The sequence below is a fragment of the Salvelinus sp. IW2-2015 genome, linkage group LG9 (assembly GCF_002910315.2).
Source record: "Salvelinus sp. IW2-2015 linkage group LG9, ASM291031v2, whole genome shotgun sequence".
Lineage (NCBI taxonomy): Eukaryota > Metazoa > Chordata > Actinopteri > Salmoniformes > Salmonidae > Salvelinus > Salvelinus sp. IW2-2015.
Genome location: NC_036849.1, coordinates 26,132,595 through 26,142,990, shown reverse-complemented (window position 1 = coordinate 26,142,990; position 10,396 = coordinate 26,132,595). Strand labels below are relative to the sequence as shown.

The 10,396-nt window shown below is 49.8% G+C and overlaps 2 protein-coding genes across 2 annotated transcripts in view; one reads left to right on the top strand and one right to left on the bottom strand.

Annotated features, from left to right (window-relative positions):
- The window catches only part of hnrnpua (heterogeneous nuclear ribonucleoprotein Ua), an 18,155-nt gene extending 14,292 nt beyond the window's left edge, over window positions 1-3,863 (bottom strand). Inside the window, 2 exon segments of the mRNA XM_023994807.1 lie at window positions 2,165-2,279; window positions 3,223-3,863. Coding sequence (XP_023850575.1) covers window positions 2,165-2,279; window positions 3,223-3,685 — 578 coding nt within the window. The 5' untranslated portion in view covers window positions 3,686-3,863.
- Window positions 3,864-4,353: 490 nt separating this feature from the next.
- The window catches only part of efcab2 (EF-hand calcium binding domain 2), a 10,021-nt gene continuing 3,978 nt past the window's right edge, over window positions 4,354-10,396 (top strand). Inside the window, 4 exon segments of the mRNA XM_023993847.2 lie at window positions 4,354-4,434; window positions 4,581-4,665; window positions 4,812-4,884; window positions 5,210-5,289. Coding sequence (XP_023849615.1) covers window positions 4,410-4,434; window positions 4,581-4,665; window positions 4,812-4,884; window positions 5,210-5,289 — 263 coding nt within the window. The 5' untranslated portion in view covers window positions 4,354-4,409.

Sequence of the window (10,396 nt, the reverse complement as noted above, 5' to 3'; positions counted from 1 at the left end):
AATGACCCATGCCAAATTTTCAGGTCTTCCGAGGCGGGGAAATAGTTTTGCTTCGTCACTCTTCTGCGGACTGTCTTGTGTGCGTGGTGGACCATGAGTTGTTGGCGATGTGGACCCATGGAACTTTAAAGCGCAATAACAACCAACTCCAACTGCAGACCCCGTCGAATGAAAGAAGGGCGACTGTACTCGCGTCCTCTTTTTTCCCTGTAGCTCCACAATCATATCCTTTGTCTTATCACGTTGAGGAGAGGTTGATTGTCCTGGCCCACCACATTACGCCACGGTCTCTGCTGGCACCACACAGCCAGGTGAGGCCAGCCTCGTTTGTCGGGCTGTGATTAGGCCTACCACTGTTGTGTCACCCTCGGCCAAACGTAATGATGGGATGAGTCAGCTGCTGGCCATGCCAACACGTCAATGAAGCTGAACAGGAGAAAGGAGGGGACCTGACAAAACAGCACACCCATGAGGCCCCTGTTGTTTGGATCGCGTGGCGGCATGTGTTGGTTACTACCCTTACCACTGCGTGCGGCAATCACTCAAGTCCCAGGATCCAGTTGGAGAGGATGTGTTAGTTCCAGCGCGTCCTTCAGCTTATTTGATGAGCATTGAGAGGAATATGGTGCTTGAACGCCTACTGTAGTCAAATGAATAGCATTCTCACAAAAAAACAGGTGTCCTTTTGTTCCATTGTGCGGAAGGGCCAGTGGGGAGTGCAAATAGAGATTGAGTATCTGTGGCATTCTGTGGGCGGATGCAAATTGGGAGTTTCGCTTCTAGGGTTCCACTCCATGCCGTCGGCACACTGTCGCGTCCACCTACGGGCCGGCTGTCTCAGGTAAAACTAATTTAAGTTTCCCTGCATTAAAATCCCCGGCTACTAGGAGCGCCGCCTCTGGGTGAGCGTTTTCTTGTTTGCTTATGGCAGAATACAGCTCATTCAATGTGGTCTTAGTGCCAGTCTCTGACTGTGGTGGTATGTAAACAGCTACAATTATTGTCCAGTCATATGGTCAAGTGCTGCAAAGAAAGACCTAGTTAAGCTGCAGTTGGCCCAGAACAAAGTGGCACGTCTTGCTCTTCATTGTAATCAGATGGCTAATACTAATACTATGGATGCCAGTCTCTCTTGGCTAAGAGTTGAGGAAAGACTGACTGCACCACCTCTTGTTTTTTATAAGAAACGTGTTGGATATTCCAAATTGTCTTCTGTCTGTAATGTCTTTTTTGTTATTTGTTGGACCCCAGTAAGACTAGCTGTCGCCATTGGCGTCGGCTAATGGGGATCCTAATAAATCAAACCACTCTCAGAATTTAAAACAAAACCTATCATTGTAATCTATCAAATGTTGCTTTCGGGGCCTTTGAGTCTCAACTAGAGAATAATCTAGGGGAAAGACTGCACTAGGCTACATTTTGACCAGTTCTGGCAGGATTTAACAACAATGGAGTGAAAGTTGTAACATCGTTCAGTCTGAAATTGCAGGGCGTGATAAAACAAATTAGTCAGGAACGCCACCTAAAGTTCACCAATGTCAATGTATCATTGGATATGCATTTCTACTCTCGGGAGGCTATATAAGTGATAGAACGTTGTTGGAAGATCATACCTCATCACAAGAACAACAGAACGTACACACAATTCCTATACTTTAGATGAGGATGCCCACACTAGAAAACTGTCAAGTTATTTAGCTCTGTTTGCCGTTAGGAAAGCTGTGTGATAGTTTCTTTGTCCCACTGGGACAACCTTCTTTGTCCCACTGCGCCTCTCTTTTGTCCCACAGCGTGTGGGTCAGGCACCCTCCCAGCGGCATCCAGACCTTCCCATKCAATATAGCATCCCTGCAGACCACCCCATAACCATTCCATCACTAACTAGCTATAGCACCAACCACCATTATCTACACTACAGTTGGGCTTTGCATGCATATTGTCAACCCTGTATTCAGTAATAACAGGTTATAGTAAGGTAATACCCATGTAGAGGTAAATGGAAAAAAATATGTTTCTTAGCAGCAGGGGTCAGGGGTAGCATTAAGGACTGTGTTGGCTGTTAATGTCAACACAGCAGTTCGATAAGGCAGAGAGCTGGGAGTTGTGCAGGCCAGAGTGACTCGGAGCTAACCGAGGGTTAACCCGGCTACTGCACCATCCTTACCGGCTGTACTTGCTTTCTTCAATAAACTCAAAGTAGCCCCTTCCATGTTCCTCCCGGCGTCTCTTAACACCCTTCTTATTCTTCTGCTCAGCGCTCGTGTCTTTGTCCGCATCCCCTTTGGAAATAAAACAATAACAAAGCAGGTATTGAGGTGCGTMCCGCCCCCCAAGTGTAGGACCCAGGTGTTACATGATGGTCCACACAGTTCAGCTAGGTGGCTCCTAACAGTTAGGTGTTTTGATTTGTCAGGTATCTACATTTTGCAAAGTTGCAATGTATGGACTACAAAGGGAAGAGTAGATCCATGAGTGGAGTGGTTCCATGAATAACAAGGGGCCATCAAGAGCAATAACAATACCCCCTTTAATACCAGTTAGTACCCCCCCCTTTAATACCAGTTCGTACCYCCCCTCCCCCAATAGAAATGGATATTGATGTGTGTGAAGCACCACACATTTTCAGTTTCTACAGCCATGACAGCCTTGACMAAATATTAACTTAGTATTTACCGTGTTGATAAAATAAAATAAATGTTTAAAAAATAAACAAAAAAATAAAGCTAGATACGACTTGCAGCTAGCTAGATAACTTGTCTTTCACATTTCCTAAAACCAACGTTAATAACCTAGGCTATGCGCTTAGACGTATTTATACCTATGGAATAACAAACCGTCTCACGGAAAAGATAGTCAGCCTGCTGCGTTCTCTCTCGCCAGTAGGAGCCACTGTTTACCACTTTAGCAGCTAATGGTAGCTAGCTAGCCAACGACCATCTGCACACCGGCAAGCGCATCTATGTCTGCCGCTTGAAGAAATGCAAACCCGGAACACAAAACCATTGCGTAAAAACATACACCTGTCAAGTGCAGCCGTACAAAAGCGTATTGTCTACAATTAGCTAGCTACATGGATCCTGACAGAAGTTCCGACATAGCTGGCAAGCTTAGCAGGCTAACCAGTTGACCTATCTTTGATTCTGAACTGTCATGCAAGACGTGAACTCTAGCCGCTGCTGCAACCATGGCAGCAGGGTCGATTAGCTGGCTTGCATCGCTTACCCTCTCGAGGGAGAGTCCCTAGTACAGCATCATCATCATCGAATTTATCCATCTCCTCATCATCATCATCTTCTTCTTTCAGTAGAGCATCTTCATCCTCGTCCGATTTATCCATATCTACTCCCGCATCCTCCTCTTCCCCCATATTATCGTCGATATTGGCGCATTCTTTCTCTGCTTTCCCTTCGCACCTATCTTCATCCTCTACTCCGCCCGCCTCCATCCTCTCCTCAACCAGGTCTTCATCCAAGTCCTCCTCGCCCATGTCATTCAGGCCGACAGCCCCTTCGCCTTGGCCGCCGTTCTCCCCGGCCTCAGCTCCTCTGGCTAGAGCCTCTTCATTCAGCGCGGCCTGCAGCCGGTCCATAAGATCCGCCTTCAGCCCCTTGTCCGACAGCAGCCTCTTCTTCAACTCGTCCTTCAACTCGTTTACCTTTAACTTCTTCACGTTGATATTGTTCATTGTGCTATCTATTAAATAATTAAATAAATATCGATACAATTCGATAAAAATCCCTATTGTCGACTGTGTTTTTGAAATTCGAAACACGAAGATAATAGCCCAGTGCACAGATGGCCGACTTGGTGATAGCAGTCGCCTATAATTTCCACTGCGCCAAGCCCGCACCCTTTCTAAGCACGTCCCACTACTGACATCTGTGCTGCTGCTGAGAGCGTGCCAAGGGCAGTAATATAGCCCTACCGTAATGACTCGAATAAACCAGTCAGATTTTTCCTTTAGTCTCCTACCACATAACAGCCGTGCATCCATACAATGGCTTTTATATGTCGTTGTGGCCAAAGTCTACCGTCATTATTGACAATATGAAGCGAATATTTTTCACAATTCGTTACGTGCAATAGAAATATACACTTATTTTATTAATGAGACATTAGAACACATAAACTGACATTCACTGTCAGTGTGGTCAGAACCTTATCTCTGGCCTATATCTCTAACTGCTAAAATCAACTAGGACCACATTCAGTTGCCAAACGATAATGATAGAAATGCCTTGAATAGAGCCAACAGATTGCTTGGTCTACATGTCGGAGAGGCATGGCCAGTTCTATTTGACAAGTTTCTACTTGAACTTTCCAAAACGTTGAGTCCTGCACTTGTTCAGAGTGGTCCTGCCAATCAAAAGCTATATATGGTCTCCTAGCAACAACAGTAAATAAAGAAAATGGCGGAAGACAAGGAAAGCGCAGGTATGAAATGGGCTTCAAAATCTATTTAAATWGTTGTTTTATCGCCTTAACTTGTAGATACAGCTAATTTGAGATACATTTGAAAGGTGGCACTAGTTTCAGCTAACGACGGACTTTTGATTTGTCTGTTGTATTTGCTGTTGTAGAGGCCATAGTATCGGAGGTACACAAGAAGATCCGCGCTGCTTTTGATGTGTTTGACCACGAGTTCAACAAGACAGTGGATGTCAGGTGAGCAGAATGATATAGTCAGACCCACTTAGACAGGCTTACAACAGACATGATACTAAATAGGCTTACTACACTGATTTAGGTTTATACAGTGTTGTATTATATGGTGGTGATGTTCTCACTCCGGTGCTGTGCTTCTGTCAAAGGGAGATAGGCACTATCATCCGCTCCCTAGGCTGCTTCCCTAACGAAGGGGAGCTACATGACGTCATAGCAGAGGTAAGGGCATCCTTTTGATCAGAGACATAATAACATAATAATAGTATACAGTCTGTCATTTAGCAGATGCTTTTATCCAAAGCGGCTTACAGTCAACCGTGCATATGTACATGAACATAGAGAGGACAACAATGGGACATATTTAACTAACCACGTATGGCTGGTTTTACTCTGTTTTCTTGAAGAACAAATGCAAAGGTAGAAGGGTGTTAGAAGCCAGGGGACAATCACTCACATACAGGACCAACACTCACATACAGTAAATTCCCCACAAATTTTGCTACAATTTCAGACCATAATATTTGTGAACAAACTCTTCCCCTAGATTGAGGAGGAGGAGCCGACGGGATACATCCGCTTTGAGAAGTTCCTCCCCACCATGACCAAGGTTCTAATGGAGCGCAAGTAAGAACATTGGAAAGAGGCATGCACAGAGTCTGCTAGATGGGGCTGTATCAGACAATGTAAGAACACAGGAGAGAGAGCGGGAGAGGTAGAGAGACATACAATCAGTTGAAACACATTGATCTCAGACAGACAGAGACAAATTGGAGGATCTGACTGTACTTGACTTGTCTGGCTGTCTGGGTAGTTTCTAGGAATTCCTAGAACTGGTGCAGTATGTTTTTCTGGAAACACTTGCCCTGACTCTGTTGCTACCTGTAAGAACACTTAGCTTAGATCAGTGTCTACACTCTAAGAAAGAAATGGTTCCAAAAGGGTCCTTTGCTGTTCCCATAGGAGAACCCTTTTTGATTCCARGTAGAACCATTTTGGGTTCCAGGTAGAACCCTCAGTGGAAAGGATTCTATATGGAATCTGATCGTTGTCTACATGGAACCAAAAATGGTTCTTTAAAGGGTTCTTCTATGGGGGCAGTTGAAGAACCATTTTAGGTTCTAGATAGCACATTTTTTTAAAGAGTTGTGGTAAACCGTGGGATGTTGGGTTGAGCGTGCAGAGATGAAGAAAACATGACTTTACTAGGCAACAAAATAAACATAACAAAATAACTTAAGTTTGGCTTGGTCCTTCTTCTCAGATTCGGTTCCGTGCCTTTCTCTCTGTCTCCCTCGCAGTGTGCCACGGTGCTCCCTTTATGTGGCCTGCACGACTGGTTGGCAGTCTCCCCTAATTACCTCTACTTGGGGCCATCAGCGTCTGGGTGCCCAGCCCGTGTACTCCCAGCAGAGGGAGCCAATGTCGCGGAATGTACCTCCCCTCTATCACCAACCCCCGAGGTAGACTTCCGGGATACCGCACACCCCCCTCCCCCTTAGCCCTGACTGGGAGGGAGGCGTGCTCAGGGCTAGGTTTGCATCCCTCCTGGAGAGGGTGTCCGCATTGCCGTACTGTGCCCCCGACCTGTGGATGATAGAGAAAGAGAAACGCTGTAATGACAGAAACCAACAGGTGACGCGATCATTCGTGTCCTTACCGCTTGCCATCCACACAAGGGGGGCATGGTCAGTAATCAGGGTGAACTTCCTCCCGAGGGGGTAATACTTGAAGGTGTCCAGCGCCCACTTCACGGTGAGGCACTCCTTCTCGACAATCGAGTACTTCTCCCTCGGGAGCAGCTTTCTGCTGGTATACATGATAGGGTGCTCCTCACCTTCCTGCTCTAAGGACAAGACGGCCCCTACCCCAGTTTCAGACGCGTCTGTCTGGACCAGGAGATCTGTTGAGAAKCCCGGGCTGACGAGTACCGTGGGCGAACATAGCGTGTCCTTCAGGGCCTGGAACGCCGTCTCTGTTTCTTTTGTCCATCGCACCGTCTGGGGTAGGTGTGCCTTCGTTATGTCTGTGAGGGGAGAAGCTATTGCGGCAAAGTTAGGTACAAATCGACTGTAGTAGCCTGCTAACCCCAGGAACGACTTCACCTGCCTCTTGGTTGATTTTTTGTTATTATTTTTTTATCCTGCCCGATTCGATAACCCAGGTAACTCCACCCCGGCGTAGCCCAGCTTGCACTTGTGGGGGTTCGCGGTCAGTCCCGCATCCCTTAGCGCATTCACCACCGCCTGTAACCTACAGAGATGGGACTCCCAACTGTCACTGTGTACGATTATATCATCTAAATAAGCAGCAGCGTACACACAGTGCAGGCACAGGACACGGTCCATGAGTCGCTGAAAGGTCGTTGGGGCCCCGTGGAGCCCGAAAGGAAGGACCCGGTAGTGGTAAAGCCCCCCCTCCGGGTGGAGATGGTCCAGGGAGAAGGTCCTTTGTCAGGTCCAGGGTGCTGACGTATCTTGCCTTCCCCAAGCAGTCGATCAGTTCATCTACCTGGGGCATGGGGTAGGCGCTGAATTCACTGACCTCGTTCAGGCCCCGGAATTCGTTCGCGGACGGTTCCATCTGGTTTTGGTACCAGCACCATAGGGCTAGACCACTCACTGTGGGACTCCTCCAGTACCCCCATCTCTATCATTGTCATCACTTCCCACTGAACCGCCGGGCTTCTGGTATCCAGTATGGCTGTTTACACACTTTTTCTCCCGGACGTGTGTGGATATGATGTTCCACGAGATCCATGCGGCTGGCACCTCGGAGAACATGGCCCTATTCCGCTGGACAATTCTCGAAGCGCTTGTTGTTGGGTCGGGCTGAGGTCTTTCCCCATGGAAACTTCGAGAGAGGGCGGGTTCAGCTGTGGCTGGGTCCACATTGAGCACAGCGCCTCTCGTTCATGCCACTTCTTCAGTAGGTTCACRTGGTAAAGCTGAAGTGGTTTTATCCCCCCCGGTTGGCGAACCTTATAATTGATGTCTCCTACCCGCTCCACGATGCCGTAGGGCCCATGCCAAGTAGCCTGGAATTTGCTATCCGTTGTGGGGATCAGCAACTAGACCTTCTCACCTGGGTGGAACTCTCGTGGTTGGGCCCCCTGGTTGCATACGCGCTCCTGGGCRCGTTTCGCCTGGGCAATGTGCTCCTTCACCACTGGCAAATCACTGTCATCCTCTCCCTCATCTGCTCCACGTTTTCCACCACACTGCGAAGGGGAGTCGGTTGCTCCTCCCAGACCTCCTTGGCTAGGTCCAGCAGTCTGCGGGGCCGACGGCCATACAAGAGCTCAAAGGGGGAGAACCCAGTGGACATTTGGGGTATCTCGCGCACCGAGAACATCAGGTGGGGCAGCAGCTGGTCCCAGTTCCTCCCGTCTCTCTCGATGATYTTCTTCAGCATCTGCTTCCTGCGGAATACCCGCCGGAAGAATAATTGGAAGAGCTCCTTTTGTCTCCCCATTGTGCTTTACTACCTGATACAAAAAATTATGCTTGATGTCGAAGTGGGGGTAGCGCCACTCAGTTACCCCGGGTAATAGCATGCCGTCTACTGCAATCACCTGGCCCCTCGCGTTCTGGAGGTTGAGGTCTTCTAACTGGGCCGTCCCGAACTGGCCCGTGAGGATTCCCGTGTCGGTCGGTCCGTCGAGTGCCTCCCCCTCCATAAAGTGGAGCCTGAGGTCCTCCTTGGACGATGGCTCGCTTCCCTGCGTGGGGTCACCTCCCTCCTTCTGGTCCGACTCGGACCCGGTGGACACCTCTCGCGACGGGGAGTGGATTGCGCAGATGACCATCCTTTTTCCTCTCCTGCCTACCTTGCACATGCCTCCCCAGGTCCTTCCTCCACAGTGCCTGGAAGAGAGGGCAATCTCTACCGAGAATGGGCACGGGCAGGTTAGGAACAGCCCCCACGCGCATCTAGCACTCCCCCCTTGGGGTGGTTAGCAGCACCGGTAATGTTGGGTACCTCTTCGTGTCCCATGTATACAGGACACTGTCATCTCCTCGCCCCCCGGTTCGTCTTTCCCCTCTCGTGTGAGCCACTGCGGTTGGGCCAGGGTCACCATGCTGCCAGAGTCCAGCAGAGCGCTGGTGTCGACGCCATCGATTCATACTGGAACCATCGGTGGGGCCGTCTCGGTGTGTGCCCAACAAGAGGTGACATAACTCGCCATCCGGCTTACCCCGGAGCTGGGGGATGCGGAGGGCATGGACTCCTCCCGGCTGGGGAAGCTCCATGCGATGTCTCCTGGCTTGCCGCACTCATAGCAGCGCCTCTGATATAGGTCCAGCAGTGGTTGTCGTCGTCGGTTTGGGTCGACCTCCCGCTTCGCAGCCTCGGCTGGTTCCGTCCGGGCCCCCTTCAGCGAGGGCGAGGGCGCCTCTGTGCTTTTCTTCCCCCTCCCTGCGTCCACTCTCTCCGCCCGGGCACCTTTCAGCAGGTCCTGGGTGTTCTGGTGGGTTTCCACCGCAGTCAGCAATTCCTCCAGGCTCTGGGGGTTTGTCGCCTTCCTCATCTCGTAGGGGAGGGCCCGAAGGTACCTTATCGATTGTCGGGAGGGACGGTACGTTGGTCAGTAGCCATCCCTTGGTCAGGCACACCAGGTCGCTCATCTGAGCGCAGGGGAGATGGTGGAGTCAGAGGCCCAGTCATGGACCAGTTGTGCACGGCGTGCGAGGCTGAATAACGGCTCAGAATCTCACGTTTGAGTCTCTCATAATTTGCTGCCTGGTCGGTGTTCAARTCGAAGTAGTTCTTCTGGGCCTTCCCGGAGAGATAGGGTGCCAAAAGGCTGGCCCACTCGGGCTTGGGCCATCCTCCCCTCTGCTCCGTCCTCTCGAAGGTGCACAAAAACGTCTCCACGTCATCTTCCTCCCTTAACTGAACCAGGAACTGATTCGGGCCAGACTCCTGAGCCCTCTCAACCTTCAACTGGGCTACCTCCGCTACCAGTCTGCGGTTTTGTTGGTGCTGCTCCTCCAGTGCTTGCTCCTGGAGAGCCTGTTGCTTCTGTTGGCTGAGTATAAACTGAGCCACCAGCTCCTCCATGGTAATCTCCGTACGCTCGACCCCACGGCACCCAAAGCTACTGAGGTGCCCGTATTCTCCACCATTAGTGGTAAACCGTGGGGTGTTGGGTTGAGCGTGCAGAGATGAACACAGTGACAGGGAGGTTCTGGTCAGAAAAAAACGACTTTACTAGGCAACAAAATAAACATAACAACAAAATAACCAAGGTTTGGCCCTTCTCAAATTTGTCTCCTCTCTCTCTGTCTCCCTTGCGGTGTGCCACAGTGCTCCCTTTATGTGGTCTGCACAGCTGGTTGGCATTCTCCCCTAATTATCTCTACTTGGGACCATCAGCGTCGGGGTGCCCAGCCCGTGTACTCCCAGCACAGGGAGCCAACGTYGCGGCACGCACCTCCCCTCTATCACCAACCCACAGGGTAGACCTCCCGGGTTACCACAGAGTGTAGGGGGCAACTAAATCCTACTCCAAATACAGACAGAGTAGGTGTGTCCAGAAGGAGGAGGTATAGCTAATATAAGAGGTAGTCGGAACTCCCTGATAAAACATGCATAATGACCCTAACCTGCCTGGTCTCAGTTGTAGATAAAAACTCTATTGGCAGCACCTTATACAAATATACTATGATTGATATAGTTGACTTACTCGCAGTGATGTTCTGTATGAGATTGTATGTGTGTGTGTTCTGTA